At 45.9% G+C, this 26408-nt stretch overlaps 1 protein-coding gene across 1 annotated transcript; it reads left to right on the forward strand.

The window, feature by feature from the left end:
* Positions 1–26408, forward strand: LOC119449557 (alpha-N-acetylgalactosaminidase-like). Its single transcript, XM_037712748.2, has 8 exons — positions 1–180; positions 8157–8326; positions 13232–13406; positions 16680–16854; positions 19000–19094; positions 20613–20774; positions 23110–23307; positions 25355–26408. The coding sequence occupies exons 2-8, from the start codon at positions 8163–8165 to the stop codon at positions 26018–26020; spliced, it is 1635 nt and encodes a 544-aa protein (XP_037568676.1). The 5' UTR covers positions 1–180; positions 8157–8162; the 3' UTR covers positions 26021–26408.

Raw genomic sequence — 26408 nt, forward strand, 5'->3', positions numbered from 1 at the left:
TTCAGCTATCGCGCGACGGGACGAGACGCACTGGGCGTTCGTGATAGCAGCAGCAGCAAGCGGCAGTAACGGCCGGAGCGCCCTTAGCGATCACTCGGCCGCCGAAAGACCAGCGCAGCGTTTCATTTTTGCTCCCCTTCTTCCCTCGCTGGCTTCCAGACCGAGGGCCTGTGACCAAAGGTGCGTTGCGTGTGCCATTCTCTTCTACGCGCTAAATAGTTCCGGCAATATAGAGTCGTGCACGAGAGCACGAGGTTGCTCTCTCTGTTACTGTTCCTGTGCACCTCTTGATCGACTATACTCAGTCCTGTAACGCGGAGTTTTGTCGAGCATCTTTGGCTGTGTTTTAAACTACATGCGAAGGCCACGGACGAAAGTCCTCGAACCTCCCACTGCTGGTTTGGGGCACTAGCACTGACGAAACCAACAGAAGTGGTGTTTGTTAACGATAATATTATGCTCGAAACGAGATGCGTCAGCACTTCGAAGTTTCCATAACCGAAAAATAGCGCTAAATAAATTTTGTTTTATACGCTGCTGGTGTTTGACAAGGTACGACGATGCACCGAATCCCTGTAATAGCAATGCGCATACTTCTGGGAATATGAGCCTGTCATAATTTCCCTAGCGACTTCGTGCAAATTAATTTCTCGCGTCTCCAGTAACAAGAGCCATGGGCTCTTACTAGTAAGTGTGTTGAGTCGCATCGGAGTCTTATCTTCGCTTTAACCCTGGATGAATAATAAATGCAAGAATGTTTACGTCAGCCAAAACTTCGCATATTCAAAGGGCTGAAATTGCGCCTTCTTACACGAGGAACAATAATTACAACCATGTTGATAACAGAAATTATACTGTGATTATGACTGAAATGAAATTGCAGCCCATTGCCTTTACTTACGAAGCTACATGGCAATAGCCAGTAAGCCCTCATTCCTGCGTTATTATTATTAACTTTTGGGGGGATTGTTCCAGTTGTTATGTTTGCAAAAGTAATAATACTTCTAAATGCCGAAACTGAGTTGCAAGTAGCTTAGCGACGACATAATCAATACTCGGTTATTTCCGTCGACAAATCTTTGCGTCGCAGCAAAATATTTCATAAAGTATACAGCCCCAGCGATGTCATTGAAAGTTTTATTTACCAACTGGTTCCACATTAAAGTGAAAAACGTCTGATATGCATTCGAAAAAATACTACAAGAGAGACCGTTTCTTCGCTCTATGTTCACTTGAGTTTAATTCTCACAAACGACTACACTCGAGTACACGACGTAAAAGAAAGCATGACACTACGTCTAGACGCAGTGTCATGACAATGATAAGATCAGCCGGCGCGAAGTTAACTCGCATTGTGCTTATGAGAGTAATACCTTCAGGCACGTGAATAACGCAATCTGCAGGCATTTAAATTAAAGCTCGACTGCGGCATTTTGCCTGCAAAGTTGAACTAGGTTATCGATACTGGTGGGTTCTTTTTTTTTTCTTTCTCCCCCGTGCCCGTTGCTATTCTCAGTGGACAAAAAAGCTCCACTTCCGTATCATAGGATAGACTTCACGTTATCTAAGGCTAAAGGAGGCCATGGAATTTTCTCTTCCAGGAATAGTCGATATAAGCTGAACGCGCGCGAAGATCGCACGAATCCCAAGACAATGACGAGAAATATTTCCGATATCACGTCCGCGACTTCGATAAACGCGCTGTGATGGGGGATCAGTTGTGTGCATAATAATAATAATAATAATAATAATAATAATAATAATAATAATAATAATAATAATAATAATAATAATAATAATAATAATAATAATAATACTTTGAACCATCACTTTAGTTAGCAAGATTAGAAGCGACCTACATTATGAGTGATAGACAAGGAGGAGACAGCTCTTCATTTAGAAGCATAGAGGTTTCACAGCATAATACTTTTCGTTTACATGCTACTCTGCAAATTAGGGGAAAAGAGGAGCAGAAAGGCCTTAAAAGGAGGGCAGAAGCACTTGGGGGGGGGGGGGGGGGGGATATTGTAATGTAAACATATGATTAAAGCATATTTGAAGTTGTAATTGTTGAATGAAAGATTACGAAAACGTTTTAAATAATATTTGAAATAAAACTTCACCTTTGTCGTGTTTGATGCATCTTCTACGAATCGCAATAAACGGCGCATAGGTAGGTAGGCATATAACGGCAGCATTGCCCCTCATTCCAGTATTTTTTTTCTTGTTTGTTAAGGTTCCTGGCTGTGAACAAGGGCAGGATTCTCTATTAAGAAGCTTAAGCTGAAATAGTTCGAAACAAGAACACAGGGCTGCTGTGTATCTCGCGATCTATAGAACCTTTAATCGATATGTCTACAAGCTCTGCTGGACTGCGATAACAAGCATAGAATCTAATCAGTGTGCAGATAGAGCCTCTAGCGACAGTGTCAACGTATATCTATTGTGCATGCCAAGTGTCAGGTACTCAACCCGTTTATCACCTTCCTGTACGAGCAATAACTAACGAAACGGCCTACCGTGCTTCACACAGTTTTCTCGCTTAGTTCTCTTGCTGTTTAAAGAAGCATCGAAAGAGATAAACCATGGCCGAGAATCGGGCCCGCAAGGTCGGCCTGCGTGATTCTGAGGAATGATCCGCGTTTAAACGAGGCATTTCCGGGGTCAACACGAAAAACGAAACGAAAAATAGAATAAAATAAAGGAATGCAAGAAGGAAACCAAGAAACGCGTACATAATGCGAATTGTACGTTTGGCAAAAGTCACGTATATGAAGGAGGAAGCGTTATCCTAGCGTTTTCCCCATTAAATGTTCCATGTGGGCTCAGTTTGACCAGTTTTTATAACGGCTCGCATGCAGCGCAGATGTGAGAAACGTTCAGAGTTTCAGAAGCACGAGTATGGGAGGCTGTGGGCAGCAATCAGCTAAAATGGCACTGTCAAATTGTAACGGTGTCATTTTGCGAATGCTGAAGAAAAAAAAACAACACCCAGTAAAAGGTCAAACAGTTATCATAACTGCTTACACTCGCGCTAAAGAAAAGGCAGCACGGCGGACACTGAATACCCACGTGTAATGGACATCGGGAAGAACTTGAGAAGATTGTATTATTGAAAGCCACCTGGGAAGCTCCTAGTGATAAAAACGCTGTTGGAAGCTGGGAACCCCGGGTAATTGCGAGATAACCTGAGCACGCTTCCGTTACTCACGCCGTTCGCGCTTATGCAGCTGTTCCTTCTTTTACATTTAAATTAATTTTTTTTTCATTCTTATTTTCTGTATAGTCGCAGCGTAACAGTCTGTCCCACAGCTTTTCCTGTGTGCTTGTTCGCACGTGCTTAATATACACATATTTGAAATGTGAAAGAAGCGAGGGCAGCGCAAATGAGATCCAATTTTATCGCGTTCCAGCCGCTGGGCATGTGCTCTTTACAATGAGACGAAAGAGTGGGGACCGAACGCTCGACGAGCGCCAGTCTTTCAACTAAAATTGTCCGGGGTTCTTGGCAGGACCTGCAAATTACCCGTCCTTCTGGACACTTTGCCGCGTAGCCTATGCAATGGCCACCTAGGTTCGCTTATGATAGGCGTATCCACAAGTAATCTGTTTATTGCGAAACAAATATACGGACGCTGGAAGCGCATTCGCGCCGTCGCCGTCTTGCTCTCACGGTAACGACGTGTATTTGCGCGTGGAGGGTTTGAAGGTCTCCAGAGACGAGTTGTGCGCTTGGCTGCAAAAGAGACCAAGCAAAGCGGACGCAGCGTCCCGCTCCGCTCATTAGAATCTGCCGGAACTAAGGCAGCGATCTGGCTTGCACTGCTGGCATGATCGTTGTGCGGACACGCATTAGCGTTGCTGATGAGCAGAGAGAGAGAGAGAGATGTGGCTACATGGAGGAAGGAAACAAAACAGGAGAGGCCCTGACGTCTCTTTTTTGAAGCCGGAAGTGCAGCCATGTTGGTGTGCCACTTCTCTTTGCGCCTCTAATCAGGGGTTCTGCAGCTCGCCGGAGCAGATGGGCGCGAAATTTGAACTTGCATTGTTACGAGCCGCCGGAAGTGTGTGCTCCTGACGCGCGTCAAAACAAAGCCTACAAAACTTCTGTAGCAGTTTTAGTGAAGCCGACGCGCTCCTGTGTTTTCCCGTGGCACGTTGAAGAAGACAACGAAGACCCACGCCGTGATTGCTTGAATGTATCTGTTGCTGGAGGACACTCACACTCACAGACCCAAAACACAACTTTCAAGCTTACACACCGCACTCCAAAGTCAGCTTTTCTCGCGAACAAAAGGTGCTGCGGGAAAGACACCGGCGGAAAAATCTTATCTCACTTTTCAGAGACCGAGAGCAGCAGCGAAAGCTTCAGGAGCGCGGTTGTCATGGCAACGCTGACACTTGGGGTACACATCCCAGTGCTCCTTTGCGAAAAACATCACGTGACTTCCGCCACACCTTCTCCAATACGTTCGTGCTGGCCAGGGCCTCTCCTGGGGTTTCCTTCCTCCATGTGTGGCTATAAAAAGAGAAAAACCGAGGGAACTGTCTCGTAAGTGCCCACCTAGTGGGCATGCCCATTTCGTCTGCTGCTAAAGGGATGACTGGCTGGGGGCGCCTGTCTCCTTCTGACGCGTACCCCAGCCCAGCCAAACAGAACTTCAGCACCCACTAGGTGGACCCTTACAATTTGCGAAACATCGGCCCTGCGCTTGTAATATTCTGACGGATATCGTTGCTTTCCACTTCGCGAAATTTAGTGCCTGACTATTCTTACAAAACTAAAACCAGATGTGCGTCTAGTAGACCTCCATACCTTTCCTTCCTTCTTTTCCTCCTCCTCCTTAATACTAGGCTGTAGAAACAAAAAGTTGAACTTTCGAATGAAAAGCCGTTTGTGAACAAAAGTAATATACGTAACCGAAATGCTGTATTCTAACTATAAGCAGAAAGTTACATCCCAGAAAGACATGAGGGCCAATTACTGGCCATGTTTAAGTGCCATTCTGATTAGGTTGAGCCGTCTTACAAAATATGCTTGGGCATTTTGAACACAGTTGTACACTTCTTATTGGAGAAACTTCGGACCGGATACACGAGGCTTTTCCCTGGTGACGACGGACGCCAACCTTTCAAAAGTAGTTCCTGCTACGCGAAAATAATTTTTTTTTGTTACTTGGGAGACACAGCGCCCACTGCGCGGTTTTCTTTTGAGACAGCTACCTGATTTTTCGGAAAGCTCCAAGTGGGCACCCTGTCTACGCCCCAATGTGGTCTAACGTTTACTTTGATGCAGTCATAAAGATGTGTTGTGACACCAACTATGACACGCGCGACGCACGTCTGAGGCCAAGTGCTCGTTGCACGCCCACAACATAGCTAAGTGATGATGATGATGATGATGATTTATTGGCATCCTCTTCGAAACGGAGCGGTGGCACATATTCACCTAGCCTGCTTGATTTAATCAGGTATACAATACATGTTCTTTATCTAGCATTTTTGTATACCTCTCCTTTATTCTTTTTCTTTTTTTCCAAAAATTTGCCTTGTACCGCTACCTATGATTTTAAGAGATCAGGTCGTATCCATCTTTTCCCTGCTTTTTTTTCCACCAGTACTCTAATCATCTCTTGCTTATCTCTACGGCTGATCTGTTGATGTTTCCTTCCACTATAAACCCAAGCGCTTCTGGGAGTTGCATGTTACCTACGGTTCTCGCTGGGTGGATACCTTCCCATTCTATTAGGATGTGCTGAGTGGTCTCTGGATCTTTACTGCAGCATACACATGCCTCACCTAGTTCCGAATATTTGGTCCGGTATGTTTTGGTCCTTAGGCAACCAGCTCGAGCCTCAAATAGCAAGGCACTGCCCTTTATGTTATCGCACAGATTTTCCCTTCTAATTTCTTTCTTCTCATTCTTGTAAATCTCCATTGTCCTTTTCGTTTCCATTCTTTGCATCCAATTCACGGTCTCTATTTCTCTCACTTTCTTTCTGATGACTCCTGGTTGTCTATTTACAGTTTCTATCATCCTGTACTTGGTTGCCAACTTCCTTGACCTCTTCCTACATTCTCTGTCCTCGCTTTTCATGTACAGATACTTGAGCACTTTAGCCGCCCATTTATTTTCATCCATGCTCCTGAGCGTTTCTTCAAAACAAATTTTGCTATGTGCTTCTCTGACTTCAAAAGAGGCCCAACCCATGTCACCCTGCACTGCCTCATTTGTGGTATTACCGTGGGCTCCCAAAGCCAACTCGCCTACTGATCTTTGGTTAACTTGCAAACCCGACAAGATATCCAATTTTAAGCATAGAATGGCATTTGCGAATGTTAGCGCCTGGCACCATTACTCCTTTTCAGATTCGACGCACCACCTCATACTTATTGTGGCCCCACAGTGCTCTGTGTTTCATTATTGCTGCCCATTCCGCTTCCCCTTTATTTTCAGATTATCTTGGTGGTTGCTTGAGTAATTCTATCCTTCGTTTATGTGTACGCCGAGGTACTTATATTGCTTCACTATGGGTATTACTTGCTGTTGAATTGCCACCACGGAATTACTCGTCTCTTCACTAAAGATCATAATTCCTGATTTCGCTGTGCTAAACGTAAGGCCTATATTTGTCGCTGCATTGCCACAAATATTTGCAAGTATCCGTAAATGTTTTTTTATTGTCCGCTAGTAGCACAATGTCGTCTGCGTACATTAGTCCAGGGACCTTCTGTTGCACCATTTGTCCATTCCGCATGTAGGATAAATCAAAACCTAATTCGCTGTTTTCAAGTCGTCTTTCTATGCCCTTAACGTAAAGCGTGAACAATGGTGACAGAGGACATCCTTGCTTCAATCCTTGGTGAATTCCCACCATTTCATTACCTTTTCGACCGTCCCATACAACTTGTGCTTGGTTGTCTCTATATATCTCCCTCAGCAGCTCCACGAAATCGTCATCTATGCATTGGTGCTGAAGAATATCCCATAACAATTCCCTGCCTACGTTGTCATAAGCTCCTTTAATATCTAGAAATGCTATCGATAAAGGTCTTTTCTGAGCTACTGAAATCTCTATGCACTGAGTTAGTACAAACATATTATCCAAAGTGAAGCCAGTAGCGAGCGCCCCCACGTGGTCGGCTCAACAGTTTCGATAAGTTCCTTCATAGTCGTAATATGCTGGTAAACTGGTGCTGCTTTGCTAAACAGAGTCCTAATTCACAAAACCTTTCGTTCGTAAAAACTGATTCTACGTTCGCTTTTAGATAGTAATATGTTCACTACCATGATTCGCTGGCGATTGTTCTTATGATGCATCCTATCGTACGAATTATTTTGTGAATACGAGCCCATAACCGCGCTCAGACGATGCTACGCGATCTTTGCAAAAGCACCGGGTCAATTAAATCCCGATGACAAGTACTTAGAGCAACAGACCACGTGGAGTCAGTTTGCCCTTCCCATGTGTTGTGATTTGCTTTGTAGCTGCTCAACTGTGGTGACTGCTAGAATTACGCAGACTATTTAAATGCATACTTACGACACGTACTTTTAGGGCCTGCGTTGGTTATGTTGGGACAAGTATAGGCACTCCGTGATCCTAAATTTTCACTTCTCCCTTTTCTTGCTCCTGCCTTCTGGCGTCGCGATTACGGGAGCGAGGTCACTGGTTTAAGCACACATCACAGCTCCAAAATGCTGTACCTGAAAGAGCTAAAGCAAAGTTTCAGCTAAAGAAGTGGCGAGCAAGAGGCGAATCACTGCCCGTATTTTTCATCCCACAGATTTTTCAAGAGAACTGACGGCACCCCGCAGCCATTCAAGTAGTACAATGCATTAAACTATACTGCTTCCTGTACGTGGAACGTAGACGAATTTAGGAATGCTTTGACAACGACTATTAAAATAAATTAGTTGCTTTTACGTTCCAATGACTGATGAAGGTTTAGTTCAGCCGAAAGGTAAGATTATATTCTACAAACATAGGCATATCTCCGTTCTAAGGACATTATTTATACAAAGGGCATCTTGCCTAGATTCACGTTGTTACGGCACGTTATTACTTTTTGTTTGCATGATTTTTTTTTTGCCGTACATATTAGTGAACATCTACAGCATTTGTTTTCTTTTTGTCTTTCTTCTAATGGTTCAGGAGGGTATGACGTCGCGGCTGCTGCTTCCCCTCGTGGGAATCCTGTGCTTGGCGGGTACCAGCCACGGCCTGGACAATGGGCTCGCCCGCACACCACCCATGGGATGGCTCTCTTGGGAGCGCTTCCTGTGCAACATCGACTGCGCCAAGGACCCGCAAAACTGCATCGGGTACGAGCTACGAGTCACCGTACGAACGGAAAAGAAAGGAAAATGTCGGTAGCATGCCGCCAAAGATGCCAGCGAAAAGTGTAAAGGGAGCTCGTCTTTCTCGTTAAACATATGAAGCGCATAGTACACTCGAACGCCTCTATAAAAAATAGTTTGAGGCCTTCGAAATAATTCGTTATACAGGTCATTTTGTTGTAATGGTCGCGCTCCACACCGCTCACAATAGAACCGGGACAGAAATACTACTTCGTTATACACGTCATTTTGTTGTACAGGCATTCGTTGCAGAGAATTTCGTTGGTATCCAGCGCTGAACAACGTGTGTACACACACGTTGTTCAAATCTATATTGCTCGTGTCAGCGAATCACGAGCCGAATTCGCAGGGATGGCCCTACTTATGAATGGTTCAGGATTGGTCGGGGTACTGGCACTGGTGAGTCATGAATGACTCTTACGCGGCTACAACGCAAGTCGTATATTTGACTTTCTTTTCAACACGCTGTAGCCGAAATAATTTTAATTTCACTCCTAGATACATCACATACGTGTGTTTGCAGCTTAAAAGGAATGGCAGCATTACCTCGAGAGGTTCCTCTAAGTAAATGGGATCGCATAAATCTCTTCGCTCACTATCCAGTGAACCAATATTGATGAGATTTGTTACAATGAAAATAGAAAGATTAGCTACCGATTTCAGAAACATAAGTTTATTGAGGCTGTCAATATAATTCTATTTTATTCCTCGAAATTCGAAAGTAAGAAAAAACGTAATTACTAAGTTTATAACTTTGTAACTCACCATAAAATCACATACTTTTTGTTATTGTTGTTAACTGCATCTAAAGGAACGTCTGAAGAGATTATTGACAGATCTGATATATACCAAAAATTTTCGAGTACGACTTTATTAGAACCCTCGTAAACAACGTGATAATTTTACATGATATGTGAAATAATAAATCATATGTGTATGCTGTAGAGGCTCTAAGCGATGCTGGTGCTCTAACACACTCCAGCAGATGCTAAAATATGTTCCAACAATGTCACGAAGTTGTAAACGTTCTGCTCCCGCTTTTCTCAAAATCTTTGCAAGATCTGCAATTGTTTTAAACAAAAACGTTGAGGCCCTGAATGCAAATTTTGTCATTGTGCAATGAGTAGAACTTTGCTTTATGCCTAACAAAATTGATCTAATTCGATTCGATTCGATTGTCTGCGTGATGAGACAATTTCTTCTACCACATTCATTTGATAAATAAGAGGATTACAACACGTATTTTAATAGAGATATCGGAGTTGTACCTGAACGAAATCTTGAACTTAAAGTGGCGACGACACATGATGCGTTTGAGCTGTGGCCTACGCCAGAGAGTTGGTATGACGTGATGGAACTAGTAGTGGCAACGTCCCACTGAAAACACGGAGATCGATACCATATTGGTTGCAGCGTAGAAGACATTTTGAGAGCCAACACAATCGTCGCAATATTGCCCTGTTTAAATAATCAGTGTCATTCTTTTGGCCGATAGAACGTAGGCCGGCGTGGTGCGCACGGTTCATTAACCATTAAGTTCGTGAAGAGTGTTGAGAGGCCTCGACCACTCCGTGTTTAAGAATTAAGTGAACACCCGTTGATTGTAAAACAGAGCAAAATACTCGCACCTCATGGTACTCCAACGTGTCATTATCTTTGCATACAGCCTTCGCTTGGAGTGTGCGAAGTTAACTGTCCGAACTGCTTCTCTCCCCTTTCTGTTCTGTCGTGGACACTCATTTAGTAAATGTTTAATTGAGCACGTCGTACCTTGTTTCTTGTTACTTAAACGTGTTATTAACACCAACATTTTGTTTTGTTCCACAAACCAGGGCCTTAAGGAAAGTAACGACCCAATTAATGTTAAAATCACTGAGCATGTAGGTTATCTAACAAACCGTTCGGAAAAGCAGGGTCCTGTTACAGCTGCCACGCCAGCTTCCAGCTTGAATTGCTTTAGGACGTCATTTCTGTGACCTTTACGCAGCTGAGGCATGGTCAACTGCATTTTTGTTCAATGCGAAGACGCGCGTAACATTAAAAAAAGAAAAGAGAGGGGACAGATCAATCATGCAGTCATTTCGGGAGCACTTGTTTGTGTCATGGACAATGGAAAGCCGCAGTCTTGCAACTGTGCAGTGATGTTGCAACTTGTCACCGCTCGCGAAAACGGTGAGCAGCTGACACGCGAGGACAAAAAGAACACAGCGATCAGTATTTTTGCGGAGAGCATGAAACGGATCACTAACGAGAAAAACAGGCTTTGAAGTGCCTGGCCTCTTCCTCAGATTGAAAACCACGATATAAATAAAAGATATACCTATATAGAAGACTGCTTTCCATAAAGCGTCACTAAGGGTGAGCTTTAAATTCGGTTAGACCAGTACAGTACTTGTTCGTAACCCCCTAGATTGTTTGTGCCGAGAAACCAAGATGGCTTATCAGCGGTGGAAATCCCATTACAAGCCGAACTTGCCCAGGATGTGGCAGCGAGGACGAACCTGCTTCATTTCTCTGCACCTTCAGGAGTTGTCTCTTCTCGTTGAAAATACCTAAATAACTACTAATTGATTTGTTCTTGCTCCAACTAGCTTCACAATAAGATAAGAGTGGCGCCACACTGAAGTAATCCAGATTAATATCGACTACGTGGAGTTTGTAAAGTACATGGAGTCTGTAAAGGAGTACGTTTATCTAGGTCAATTACTCACAGGTGACCCTGATCGTGAGAAAGAAATTTACAGAAGAATAAAATTGGGTTGGAGTGCATACGGCAGGCATTGCCAAATCCTGACTGGGAGCTTACCACAGTCGTTGAAAAGAAAAGTGTACAATCATTGCATTCTACCGGTGCTAACATATGGGGCAGAAACTTGGAGGTTAACGAAGAAGCTCGAGAACAAGTTAAGGACCGCACAAAGAGCGATGGAACGAAAAATCTTAGGACTAACGTTAAGAGACAGGCAGAGAGCGGTGTGGATCAGAGAACAAACGGGGATAGACGATTTCTAGTTGACATTAAGCGTAAGAAATGGAGCTGGGCAGGCCATGTAATGCGTAGGGTGGATAACCGGTGGACCATTAGGGTTACAGAATGGATACCTAGAGAAGGAAAGCGCAGTCGAGGTCGGCAGAAAGTCAGGTGGGATGATGAAGTTAGGAAATTCGCAGGCGCAAGTTGGAATACGCTAGCGCAAGACAGGGGTAATTGGAGATCGCAGGGAGAGGCCTTCGTCCTGCAGTGGACATAAAGATAGGATGATGATGATGATGATGATGATGATGATGATGATGATGATGATGATGATGATATAGAGTTATTTCACGTTCACCGGAACCTAAGCACAATAGCACTTTTGGATTCCACTGTTTTTTTTTCTGACACAAATTGAACAGACAACTCTGAGTCACGCTGCATCGGGTACGAGCTACGAGTCACTGACGAACAGAAAAGACTACACTTACACCACTGTAAGTGTAGCAAGCTCAAACCATTAAAAAAATTACCAAGAACTCATTTGGAATAAAGCTTGTAGTGTGAACACTTGTAGAAAAAATAATTACTCGAGGAAGAAACGAATGGTGGCGCAGATAGACTCAAGTTACGCATTTTCAGGGTTAACTGTCATTGAAAAAAAAAAAAACTTGAAAACGTACCAGGCATCTGAATACGACAGCACAGGCGCAATTAATGTGGGCCTATTACTAAGCACCTTACGCCACGAAAACTGCCGACACATATTAAGCAGCTTCATGCAAGGCTGTTAATCTGCCTTAAAGCGAAAACACTCCTCGACGCCTCCACCGTTATTATACGACAATAATGAAATATTTCTGCAGTGTTTATGTGTCGCTTAATTCTTGTAGATCATATAAAGTGAAGAAATTTTGTTTTTTGGATTATTCAGTTCCGTTTCCTCGATAAGCTGTTCGCTGAGGTGATAAGCTACACGAATGCTCGCTGAGGTGTCGGTGGTTCAGTTTGTCGCACGGATTCCTGAAGAACTGCTTACAAAACGAATCCAATCATCCTGTCCCTTACGCAATGCCACCGTGAGCACCGAGTGCTTCGCCTTACGTTCTTGGGATGCTCAGTCGACGCGAGTCCTTCAATCCCCTTCCGGAGGGCTGCAAACCTTTTTTAACTAAAAAAAATTACTGGAAATATTACCAATGTTTCCCGCTACCAAAATGCCGCTTCGAAAAGTAAGTCAACCCTACCGGTACCTGGACTGACTCCGAAGTTAAAGATTTCCGCGAAATGTATCATGTCCATGCGAAAGCAGTACTGAGATCAACTCAAGAGGCCAATAGCGGGATCAAGTATTATACTGAGATGAGTCCATTGTCCTTGCTCACTTCTTGGCGTGAATGGTCGCTCTCGGCGTAGTACTGTCGGAACCAAGACACACGGTACACGAGTGGATTACGATTGCAGGGTTGATGCTTTTGACGACCAAAAGCGTCATCTCCGCAGAAAATACAAAGCGATGACATGCCCTAACGCTTCTTGGGACCTATGACGAGAACTAGGTGTCTTATTGGTATGGTCAACCTCCTCCACGACATGGAAAACACATAAACATCGTTCATTTGGTCCCATACAAGGTTGTTGTAGGGGTTCATTTAATTCCCATTTCCTATTGAATGACCCGGCACGGTGGCTTAGTTACACTTTTCTAGTTAGGATCCATGCCTTCACTCTCTTACATTTCTCTTTCTTGCACTGTCTGTGGAAAATAGATACACGCACGCACGCACAAATCGTGCTTGGCTTTGCTTTACATAGAATACTACCGAATGTGCACGTTAAGTTTTCCACAGTCCGACGCAGCCTTGCGCCAACTAATTTCCATGCACTGCCTGCAGCGAGCAGCTGTACAAGACAATGGCGGACATCATGGCGACCCAGGGTTACCGGGATGCAGGCTACCAGTTCGTCAACGTGGACGACTGCTGGATGGCCGACGAGCGAGATTTTGACGGCCACCTAAGACCAAATGCCACGCGTTTCCCGCATGGCATCAAGGCACTCGCCGACTACGTGAGAGAGTTTGCTTTTAGCTTGGGTGTTCCTTTGGCCTCTGCGGAACTAAGATCTAGTATCACGTTCGGTACGGTATCTGTCAGCTCAGCCTGTTCCAACAAAACACCATGTACAGCTCCCAGTACACTTTTCTAGATCACGGAAGCAGTGTACTCAAAAGTGAGCGTATCCCGTTCGCCATTGCCCGCTGGTACGAGACAACGTGATATGAACATGTCATACGAACGTGATATGAACATGCAATTGGTTCTCCCTGGCGCCTTTTATCCACTGTACCGCCTTATTTTAGGCGAACCTCAGCAGAAGACATAATACAAAGCCATGATGCGTTTTTACGCTTTTCATGGCCTATCACTCCGAGCCCCGGTTGTTTTCACTACAGAGAGGGCAGTGTTTAGCGGTGACCCGACAATAAAAATTGGAGGACGCTTAAGCTTTGCTTTTAAGAGTGGAACGCAATAGCGTTATGGGGCCCCGTTCAAGCCCCGTTATCGGGCCCCGTTGTAAGCTGGCTTTCCCACTGCAACATAAAACGTGGGAAAGCCAGCTTATACAAAGACCAAGCTTAGACCGATCCCCTAAAAGTCAGCTTCACTTTTAAACAGAAATGTATTGCTGGGAAGACGTTTTTCCAGGGGCAATATAAGTCGTGTTATATTAAGATGTGAAGGCCCTAACACCTTTTCTTATTATTTTAATTATTGTTTGCTATTGCCCTGACGCGCGTGCGTGTCCAAAACGCATTAAGCAGGCGAAGTCCCAATTTGACCTATCGAGGATGCGAGTGCCATCTGGATATGACTTTCGCAAGTAAACTACCCGAGCGCGCAGCTGTAGGTCTGGTAGAAATGCTGGAAAAGGGGTTTGTGTTTTAGTTTCCTCGTAATAGAATTATGTTTTCTCGTACATTCAAATTACAATCCGACGCCACCATGTCTGTAAGTTGTGGTTAAGTCGTACTTTACTGTTTTTCTGACAGATTTCACTGTGGGAAATTCAATTTTTGTTCTCCAAAACCTTGCACCTAGTGGAGGGCTTGCGCGGTTGGGGTTGTTCGAGGTGATTTTCTCCGCCACCGACGCCGACATCACACGCCGGCGCCGACGCCGGATTTTCTGCTACACAGGGCCCTTAACGCTATCGCGTTAAAATCACGTTTGTTGTCTTCTCGAAACGGTGACCTCCCCCAAACCGCACAGGCACGCTTCCGTACACTGCTTCCGTGCATCACCAGGCTTTTATGCTTTGTGCTGTACTTGAACGCCTACAAAAAGGTATAGTAAATATTTTAGTTTGCGACGGGCACACTTAAGCAAGAGTGTTACACGCGCTCCATAATGACGGATATGCTTTATTAAGCTTCACCGTAATGCAAATATGTATTGCGGTGAGATTCTTTAGCGTGCAAAAATAACACAGGCAAACAGAGGCCTCGGTAGAGTACCTGATATTATAATTTAAGCGGGAGGCGCAGGATCTCCAGGGCACCGAAGGGGCAGCGGAGGAATCAAAGCTGGAACCAGGACGGTCAGTGAGTTGGGGCCGCCGAGGCCGGAGAGCACTGGAAGGTGTTCGCGTACAAGATCAGACAACTGTGGACAGCCGGTCTTATGCACCTCCAGCACGCGGAGACCTCGACGATATCCCAAACCACGGACCAGTCCGGGTTCCAGCTATGGTGTCCCCGTTGGCCCTCTGGTGTCCTGGAGATGCTGCAATATTTTGATAACTAATAATTCGTTGTTTACACTTAGTACCAGAGCAAATGCTAACTTCCCTTCGCCGATATACACGTTGTACGCTTCAATGTAGTACACAAGTGTATGACGGTGAAGCGATTATGGGTCGCTTACAAGATTTTCGTTCATACTTATACGACCAAACCAAACCATCTGCTTTATATATATTGTGAAGAAGAAGACGCGCATCCGTCCATATATATATATATATAATAGGTTTGAAAATTTTGATAGCTTTTGTTTATCACGTAATGGTTATTTCTTTTTCTGCCATTGCAACCAGTTTAATTAAAGGAGTGTTAAAATAAAAAATGTCCTTTTTTATTTCGCCATGTTATCAATGTTATGTTCAAAGAAACGGCGGAAATATTCAACTGAATTAAAGCTTACAATTGAAATCCAGCTTTATTTTTTCTTACGATATGTATCTCTCGAATTAAACGAACATGGTTCTACATAAATAGAGGGAGCGAGAGAGAAAAGAGTGAGATGCGAAAGCAGGGAGGTTAACCGGAAGATATTTATCCAGTTTGCTACCCTGCACTGGGGAAGGGGTAAGGAGAGACAGAAAGATAAAGAAAAATGCACACACATAGAAAGACAGGGGGATTTTAAAAAATGAAGAAATTGAAGTCTATAGAACACCCACAGAACACCCTAAAAAATTGCGTGTAGTGATGCACCCTAGAGCACTGCACGGGCCGAGTTTTTCAGCCCGGGCCCGGCCCGGGCCCGTTTTTACGTTGGGCGGCCCGCCCGAGCCCGATCAAAACTTTTATGACGAGACCCGGGCCCGGCCCGGGCCCGGAAATAATCTACGTTACCCGCCCGGCCCGGCCCGCTACCCCTTTACCTTAGGCCCGAGCCCGGCCCGAGCCCGACTCGAAACCGGCCCGAACCTGGCCCGAGACCGAAAAATAATGTTTTTCAGAGTTGAGACGCCCGAGAATAACTCGCTGCACGTTACATGCACACCACCAGAAAACCCGAGCCCGGCCCAGGCCCGCGTCAAAAAACCCGAGCCCGGCCCGGGCCCGGGTCAAAAAGCACACGCCGTGCCCGAGCCCGGCCCGAGCCCGTGAAAAAACTGTTCTACCCGGCACGGCCCGGCCCACGGGCCGGGCCGGGCCCGGGCTTCCGGGTAAGCCCGAGCCCGTGCAGTGCTCTAATGCACCCATCTACAAGGTTTGAAGGTCGGTTTCTTCATATGGTAACAGTAAGTTGGCTTTCCCGCGACGCATTGTCGTCAACATGGCGGTTATAAGAGAGTCGGTGAATACATTCGCAGCATGTGCCTTTTTTATGTAGTCGACGAAATTAGCTGTGAAAATTGCATTCTGAACACTTTTCAACGTATGGTTAATATGTTACCTTCGGTAATGGCAAGAATTTCGCCGCAGCACTGTCTTGCTAGAAAGCCAACATAACGCTCCTGAAACGGTGTGGGTGACCTCTTGGAGAGCACGCCTACTAATTTTGTTTATATGAGCAGGACGTTCGAACGCGGTTCTCCGGACGTTATTTCTTATAGATACACTCGAGGGGCCTGAAGTTTGGCATCTACCAGGACTCCGGCCTCAAGACGTGCGCGGGGTACCCCGGTGCACTGTGCCACTACGTTAACGACGCGCGTACCTACGCAGACTGGGGCGTCGACATGGTCAAGCTGGACGGTTGCAACCTCAACCCGCGCCTCATGGACATCCGTGAGTGACCTTGAACATGCTCTAACTCGGGACTCACCAGATGTATTAAAGTTTCCCGTCAGACAATACATTCGAAAGTGCCCCCGGAACGTGTCACTCAAACGGTACAACTTCGTTTGAAGCTGTGCCGAACCAGACAGGAAAGCCGATCACATATAGATTTCCATGATTGGCATAAGCGTTATATATCTTAACGTTGGAAATAGTGATTGGCCATTGCAGAGACTCCTTCCAACCTGGAAGCGTTCTCTCATGATAACATTTGAATTCTTAGATTCCTGTAATAAGTTGGCACAAGCTTTACAGTTCGTAATGGTGCACTGCCTTTTTTCTTTATTAGTCGGTAGTGTTTTTCAGCTGAAAGCAACACTGGCGCTATGAGAAACGCCGTAGTGGAGGGATATATGTGTTTAATTTTGACCACTGACGAAGCGTGAAAATGGAGCATTAGCATAGACTCGGCACGTTATCACGACCCTGGAGTTCTTTACCGTGTGCCGTAACACAGTTTGTCTTTAAGTCCTTAGCTTGCTGCGCTAGGAAACATGCATTTCAACAAAAACTGCGTAACCCAGCTTCTTACCCCTACTAAGTTCACGATTGTTCTTGAATTCTGCCCCCCAAAGAATGCGGTGGTGGGTATCGAACCCCCGACCTCGTGCTTGGCAGCAGAACACCCTAGCCATGCACTAAGCCACCGTGGCGGGTAATGCACAATCCTAAGGACAAGGGTGTAGCGAACACCTCTTAGGAGGCGTTGGTGTAGCTTGTATGTAATGACGTCACCACGGCCGGCACAATGTCCCGCATGTATACACGGTAGAAAGAAACGCGTTATCTGGACTCCCTTCCCTCCAGCATCAGTCTTGAAGCTTTCTATACGACAACAATCTGGCTTCGTTGACGTCACGTGCATATTTCTTGTAACATAACATCTGGAAGCGACAATTTTCCAAAAAGTCGGAGCCCCCCACTACGGCGTGCCTCATAATCAAATCGTGGTTTTTGCACGTAAAGCCCCAGAATTCAATTCACAGATTTAAGTATGTGGCCTTAAGTGTGAAGCCTTAAAGCACTCGTGTTTGTTCATTCCGTGTTACGCCCTTGTTTTGAATTGCGCCGCCATAGTCCATCACAACAAAGAAATTGCCCGTTCTGGAGTTTCTACAATTGAATGCGGGTTACGCAAGACACCTATTTAAAAACAGTGAATAGTAAACCATATCGATTGCGAGAGACCCGAAAGAAAGTTCCGTATTTCGACAATTGCACGATTTACAAAACAAATGGGAGACACCATTAAAAAGATCGTCCAAGAAAGTCGATGATGTGAAGAAATAATAAGAAAAACTACGGTAACATGGAAACGGCACACTTCAAAATTTCTGTTGTTAAACAAGAGTCACGAAGGACACCACCAAGCGAATTCAAGCCAATCAGAAATCAAACAAACGATTCCTTGACATGAAGTAGAATATTCATTTCGAAGTCATAATGCGATGTGGGCTGTTGTGCATGTAGTACATTGTAAAGCACAAGATTGACAAAGCGAGCTTGCTTCGAGTCTTAGAGAGATCGAAAGAACGCGTGTTTTGACTTTCTCTCTAGTGAGTAAGAGGAACATAACCACTATTGTCTCTCGTAATATCGAGTTCCTTTCGCCCGCGCTTGTGTATGAAAATATCGCCTACATAATGTTCAATAGAAGAACTTGTTCTCGAGCCAGTTGGTGTCTATGCTTGCTAAACATGTTGTTTCTGGCGTAAAGTGCAGAACATGAAAAAAGGGGGACAGGTAAGAGACAGAGGGACGCCAGCTCTGTTCCCCCTCTCTGTCACTCTTCTGTCTCTTACCTGCCCCCCCCCCCCCCCTCCTTTTCTTTCACGTTCCGAACTTTACGCTAGAAACAACATGTTTAGCAAATCAAATGTTCAACTACATCGACCACGAAGAGGTTTCGCCTGTATAGTATTCTAAGCACTTTGGTTTTATAAAAAAAAAAAAACCAAGGATGTGGCGCTTTTGCTAATTCTCGCAGCTTTCATGCAGTGGTACAGTAGAGTGTCCAGCAAAGTTGTCGTATAGACCTCAGTAGGACCTTTCAATATTCATTGGCGTGCGCCATGGTGTGTCATCTTCTTGCAGTGTACCCAGCGTACACCCAAGCACTGAACAGGACCGGCCGGCCGATAGTCTTTTCCTGCAGCTGGCCAGCCTACCAGGTCGATCTTGGAATGAGGGTGCGTAAAGTATTGTTACTATAAAATGTAGTGCACACTTAATGAGGAGTTCAGAACTGCACTTGTAGCAGAACTGGCTTGAGTACTATTGTTTGTGGTTTTTGTGCTTCGGTGCCCAGTGCCTTGGTGCCTTCCTTTTCTTTAAATTATGTAAAAAAAGTTAGATACTTTCGGTAGCATTGTTTTATTTGGAATTATCATTTGCTATTCAGTGGCTTATACGTCAAGTTTGCAAAGCTTAAGCATGCAGATTTATTCTTGTTTATTGCTTATTCAAGTTCTGCCGCAGTGTCGAACAGAAACACGCCGGTTACTCTCAAAACTTATGAAAGCCGTGCTATATGTGGCAGCATGTCTTGAACACAACCAGGTCCGGTGATAAAGGGTAGGCCCAACCCGTTCTCCAGACATCTACAGACTGGCCCTCTGATCGAAAGCGAGAGCCTCCGTGAACTCTTTAGGGACAATTCCGGAGTTGCCTTTACTTCGCACAGTGCAATCATGCGCGCCAGAACCACGGCTGATATATGCTTGTTCTTATTATAATATTGAGTGAAAACATTGAGTGCTATGACATTTAATGTTGAACACAGAAAATTGAATTCAACACCGAATTTAGAGGAGCATAATGTGAAAGCATCGCGCGACGGGCAGTGGACACACCCACGTATCTCCGAAAGATTCGTTCGGAATTCACTACACGTAGTTGTCGCTGAAGAAAAAGACTCAGCTCTATTTCTTCGCATTCAAATATGTGTAACACGGACAACTCTTCTGATTAGGAAACTGCTCACATGAAGTTTGACTTGGTAACTCACGCTATACGTAGCTTTTTTTTACTTCGAATACGTGAACTATATATATCAATTATTTATCTATTTATTTACAGAAATAGAGGGATGAATGGGGACGCTTCCAACGATCACCTCTATATATTTACTTTGCACGCAGCAATGTTGCGTCTAGTAGATTCAGCGATTACCTATTGATATAAATGGCGATCTTCATGCCCGCTTTTCAGTTGAAGGGGCCTGAGATAAAGCCTTCCCCTCTTGAAAAGTATAACAAATTGTTGTATGCTGACCCGCCGTCATTGCCAAGTGGCTTTGACGTTGCGCTGCTAAGCAAGGGGTCACAGGATCAAATCTCGGCCGCGGCGGCCGCATATCGCTGGGGGCGAATTCTAAAAGCGCACGTATACCATGCATCGGGTGCACGTTAAATAAACCTAGGAAGTAAAAACGGCGGGCCTCATAATGACATTGTGGTTTGGGCACGTAAAACCCCGGAGTTTAATATTAATTGTCGCATGTCTATAGTGAAGGAGGAGTTAGGCTCGAGCGACAGAGCCCCCAGCTGGCCGAGTTCGTAAAGATGATGAGTCACTAGTTGGTAGCGCTTGAGACTGTAGCTTGTTGAAAGTCCAACAAGTGTGCTGTCATGCTGTTTTCTATTGTATACGTCTCTACGCGGCGCTAATGGACATCACAGCCCTGAGCCCACTTGCTTTGAATGCAGCCCAACTACCACTCGATCGCCCGCTCCTGCAACTTATGGCGCTACTACGACGACATCTCAGACTCGTGGGAGAGCGTGCTTTCTATCCTGGACTACTACGCCTCCGTCCAGGACACGCTAATCCGTGCAACTGGACCAGGACGATGGAGTGACCCGGACATGGTGCGGCTATTTCCTATAGCCTCCTTATAAATTCAATCTCCCACAGCGATGTTTCAGCACTTAGTGCTTCGATCGCAAACAAGCACACAGATAACAGTATTCCACTGGATTATCGCGTTGCTTCCAGTTTGGTAGCGAAATGGGAACCTACCGACAGACTTATTTGACTCCCTGCAACAAATAATTACAATGGCCAAAATCAAGAACCATATTCTAAAATGTACGAGCTACGGTTACAGCTTCACTTTTGCTCGGCGTATCACATTTAAAGCTACGCATCCCTCAGAGAGCCCGGTTATAGACAGCCTTCGTATAGGCATGACTATTATGCCACTTGTCCTCCTAACGCATTCGAAAGCGTAGCGGTGTAGAATTAGCACGGGTGGAAAGTGTGCTAAGCCATCAATTTCTTTCACCACAACACTTTCCACCGGTTTAGCTATATGTTTATGTTTAACTAAGACCTGCGAGTACATTTGAGTCTCATTGCTACCGTGCAATGAACCCCCACCACCTTCGCGTAATCGACGAGTGAAGCTCAGTTAAGTGAAGTGAAGCGAAGTTTCATATTTCCCTTTATTACAGAGGAAGAAGCCGCGGGGAGAAAGGCTGAAAAGCCTGACGGAGGCATCGGCCCCCTTGTACAGTTTACTCATAATACATGTAGATCACAGTAAATGTCATATACCTTCCCTTGTTCTTGGAGGCGTGTAATGGAAAGAAAGCTGCATGCATGAGCAAGTTTTCGACACACATAGGTGTGCTGCACCAGCCACGATAGCTGTCAGTTTTATTGCGATAGCAATTATATGGACACTCCAAAGCGGATTTCTGCCGTCGGCGTCGTCATCGTCGTCATCGCCGTTTCCGTGAGGTTCCGTGAGGTTCCGTATGACGTCAACGGCGATGAAATCGTCGCCGCGCTCCGGACGCTGTATGTGCGATTGAAAGGGCGCGAGGGACGCACGCTTTCACGGGGAGCGAACGCACGTCGGAGAGCAAACGCGCGTTCTGCGCCGTGCTCCCTGAAGGGTTGCAGCGTTTTTTTTTTTTTTCCTTCTTTGCATATATAGAGAGCAAACGCGACTTTTTCCGTTGCGCGAAAGGCTGTCGGGGGACGGGAGGGAGGGAGAGGCGGCGACGTTTAGCTGCGGCACCAACTGTGTATTTATATAAAAACGCCGCGCGCGTTCGGTGCGAACGCGGGCAAAACGCCGACGGCGTCGACAACAGTTCTGCGCGCTGCTGGTGCTGCTGCATGTCCAAGTTTATACAGCTGATAAAACTACTATCCTTACTCCGTACAGCTCTCTACTAATTTGCTATCGCAATTGATGCTTCGCCTTGCGGGTGAAACTGCGACAATTTTTTTATACAGACTTGCTTCATATGAACTTACGATTCCGAGGTGCCACCATCTGAAAGTTTGCACCATATTTGTCTTCAGTACTCAAGCCACTCTACTCGCAATCCGTGCAGCCATTCGGCTCAGCGATAGTGCTCACGAGATGCCTAATTGCTGCAAGTCTCTGCACACTAAGGTGAGCAGGGCTGCCTTGATGTAAAGCGTGGAAGCACCCGGCCTATACCTTGAACGGCCACGTATGTACAGCCGCCCAAATCTTTAACTAGCGTGCGCGAGCGGCGACTTTCTGTGCGCCAGCACCTTAAATTAGGAACAAACTTACAAATCACTATATGCTATCTTCACGAGCTTTGTGAGCATAGTCAGATAGCATAGTCATTTGTAAGCTTGTTCCTAATCTAAGGCGCTGACGCACAGAAAGTCGCCGCTCGCGCACACTAGTTAAAGATTTGGGCGGCTGTACGGCCTAGATACGCAGCAGTGGCGCACCAAGTGTTATACGTTGTTTTCCCGTAGTATATTGAACTATATATCAAACTCGCCGAGAAATAAAGAATGATTTGAATGTAGGTCAACCCATATCTTTTTTGGAAATGCGGAAAACCTTAAACATGACACATCTTTATTTACCGTAAGCTTGGCTAGTAAACCTCGCTAGCCGATGCCACCATCTGCATCCTCGTCGGAACTGCCGGAGAAGTCATGCTCATCGGATGCTTCGCAGGCGTCCTCCGCACGCTAGACGACGTCGTCCTTGGTACCCTCTAGTGCACTGGATATTCAACAGTTTTCCCTCTCCTAAGAGAGTACAGCAGGTCATTGCTGTAATCTCTTCTAGCCAGTCTGGATAACCTCCAGACTGGCTTTACGGCACGCGAAAAGAAAAAAAAAAAGAAGAAGGTCTACCTATATTCGAATAAATACGGTACTTTCGATTTTTACTGCCACACCGCGATCTCATTTTCACAGCTCATCATCGGCAACTACGGCCTCAGCTACGACCAGAGCAAGGCCCAGATGGCGCTGTGGGCCATCTTGGCTGCCCCGCTGTTCATGTCCGTTGACCTGAGGACCATCCGGCCCGAGTTCAAGGAAATTCTGCTGAACAGACAGATCATCGCCGTCAACCAGGACCCGCTCGGCAAGATGGGAAGACGGATCGTGTCGGTAAGGAAAGACCTTCTCGAAAGCCTATTCCTCAGCGCCACGTGTGTGCTGAGGAATAGGTTCGCAGAATTTCTAGTGAGTCGCAGAATTTCTAGCAAATAATTGTGCTCACGTACTGACTGACTGTAATCCTGCAGGCAAAATATGCCCCCAACAGTTGTTTGCGTAAAAGTAAGAAAAATGTCTTTGGCTTGCAGCTGTACGCGAGAGTTCTTGTATTCCGCATCCATTTTAACACGACCGCCGCGGCTGGGGATCGAACCTGCGAAATCATCCTCAGCAGCTGATTGGCATAGCTCTCGAGCCACTGCGGTGGCAATACTCAATATACTAGAGAACCATAATTCTGGGTGAGAACTGTAACGTTGTATACGCCTTAAATATCATTAACATTTCTTCTTTCACAGTCATTATAGTCATTATAGAGAGTATGCTTAAATGTTGCAGGTTAGGCGCGTCTTTTAGTAAGCGAATGGGATTTAAGTTTAACCGCTAAGCTTCGATGAACGGAAGATTTACGCTCGCGTGAACCATTCTTGCGTGTGGCAAAACATGTTCGTTGTGCGTGTCCCTGGAGCGCGCTGCGATTCCACACGACTTTGTCGCGTGCCCTGGAAGACGCTCGGCGTCAACGCATAATAGGCGCTAGAAAATCTTTCCAGTTACTCTAGCGCATCAAGGACCCTGAGCTATTGATCTCCATGTTCTATGAAGTGAGCACAGAGGTTTTCGTCTGAATGTATTGTGGGGTTTTCCATTTGCCTTTCTTGCGATTCCTTTCCCTTTCCCTGACTATTTTGTCGCGCACAGCATAAACACGCAGTGAGCAATCTTAGCTCGCAGTATGTCTTCCAGTCCTTCACTCCAGTGTGTTGCACTTACTGCCAGAGTATGCTATGTATGGTTTGTCACACTCTTGCTCAGAACACTCGAGCGAAGTGCTGCAAAGCAACTGAAGAGTAATAGCAAAGTAGATATTAGGTTCAGGAAACCGAGCTGAAGACTCTGTAGCTTACCTGACCAGGTAACCGCTGTTGCTCCCAGGCATTGTCTTTCAAACAAAGCAACAACGCAACATTACGTTTCCTTCGCTTCAAAGCGCAGCACTCAAGTGCTCTAGGAAGAAGTGTCGACGTTTTTGCCAATCTAGTGTGGATTTATGTTGATTGAACACTTGTAGGTGGATTAGCAACCATGATGTCCTCGCACCTTCACTTGCGATTACGCTCGCACACCGCGGCGCTTGTTGGCTTCAGTCAGAAACTCATGCGGGAAAGCTGGACATAAGTATATACGAAGCAGCGAAGAAGTTCACACTAAATTTAACATAGTTCTCCAGATACAACTGAGGGTCCCAACAACATTAATCCTTTAACGTTATAATAAAGTTTATTTCTTCTTCTTCCAGATACAAAGCAGGTGATTGCTGTACTCCACCACAAACACTTCCGACAGGCTTGACGGTGTAGATGTGGGGCACACTGACAAGCCGTGAATACTTGACACGTTCATGTCTGCACACTTGGATGTAACTGCTTGCTTGCAGTTAACAATGCGTTACAGCAGACGATTCAAGATTCCTGTTTGAAGCCTACTACTGCAGCTAAAGTCTTCACTTTTGAGTCGGTCACTTTCACTTTACTTTGACCAGTTATCAGATCATCCACCGTGGTTGCTTAGTGGCTATGGTGTTGGGCTACTAAGCATGAGCTCGTGGGATCAAACCCCGGCCACGGCGGCCGCATTTCGATGCAAGCGAAATGCAAAAACACCCGTGTACTTAGATTTAGGTGCGCGTAAAAGAACCTTAGGTGGTCCAAATTATTCCGGAGTCCCCCACTACGGCGTGCCTCACAATCAGATCGTAGTTATGGCAAGTAAAACCCATACTTTAATTAATTAATTAATTAATTAATTAAGTTGTCAGACTCACCGCAACCTGGACATTCCCTTCAACTTGTTTCCCCTTCTGGAAATAAGCACTCAAATGTGTTATCACTTGAACTGAATGTGTTCCTTACTCTTCCACTTCTTCACGCAATCGCAGGTCAATGGTATCGAAGTTTGGGCGCGACCGGTGACGCCAGTGACCGACGAAGGCTTCCCCTCCGCGGCCATAGTGTTATTCAACCGCCGGCACATCGGGGGTCCCGTCCGGGTCACCCTGCAGCTGACCAGCATCGGCCTCAACTACCCCCACGGTTACAAGGTGTGGGACCTGTACGACCCGCACGCAAGCAAGGTCGTCTTCAAGCCGTTCGACGACATCCCGGCGACCGTCAACCCGTCCGGAGTGGTGATGCTCAGGGCCGAGCCAGTGCCCGCTCCCAGACCACCGCCGCAGCAGCAGCCATCTGGAACCACGGCTCAAGGCGGGGGCATTGAGGGCGTCGTAGTCACGAAGGGAGGCGCTGGAGGCGGTGTTGGAGTCAAGGGTGGAGCGGGCGGCGTTAAAGGTGCCGTGGGCGGTGGAGAACTAGGCATCACCGGCGGCGGCGGAGCCAATGGTGGTGGAGGAGGAGCAGGTGGCCCTGAGATGATGGGAGGTGGACTCAGGCGGTGGGGCTGGTGCCGGTGGAGTCAGCGGCGGTGGAGTAGGCATGGGAGCCGGTGGTGCAACTGGCGTAGGTGTAGGTGTAGGAGGGGGAGCTGGTGGTGGCGCAGGTGGTGGAGCAGGCGGTGGCGTTTCCGGTTTAGTTTCAAACATTGGTAATGCACTCGAGGGGGCCAGTGTCGACCGCAGCCAGTAAGGCAGAAGAGGTCCTTTCTGTTAGTAGTTCCAAGGGCGGTACCGGTGCCAAGGGATCTAAGGCTTAAGTGCCACAGCGTTCAACCGATATGTTATAGCGCGAACCAACCGACAGGTAAACAGGTGATGAAAACCTTTGATTTAGTCTAGAAAAGAGAATGCTGACGCGTTCTTTAACCAGTGCGCACTAAATGTGTGCCTTTGAATGTGTCTTCCCTAACAAAAAAGAAATCAAATTCGTCCCAGAAGAATCATAAAAACTAGAACTCCTGACATTGTTACGTTCTACCACGTGCGTGGATCATGTACAGCTATTAGCCAATAAAGACAACAAAGGTTTCTTGTTTCCTGT

The sequence above is a fragment of the Dermacentor silvarum genome, chromosome 4 (genome assembly GCF_013339745.2).
Source record: "Dermacentor silvarum isolate Dsil-2018 chromosome 4, BIME_Dsil_1.4, whole genome shotgun sequence".
In the NCBI taxonomy this organism is placed as follows: domain Eukaryota; kingdom Metazoa; phylum Arthropoda; class Arachnida; order Ixodida; family Ixodidae; genus Dermacentor; species Dermacentor silvarum.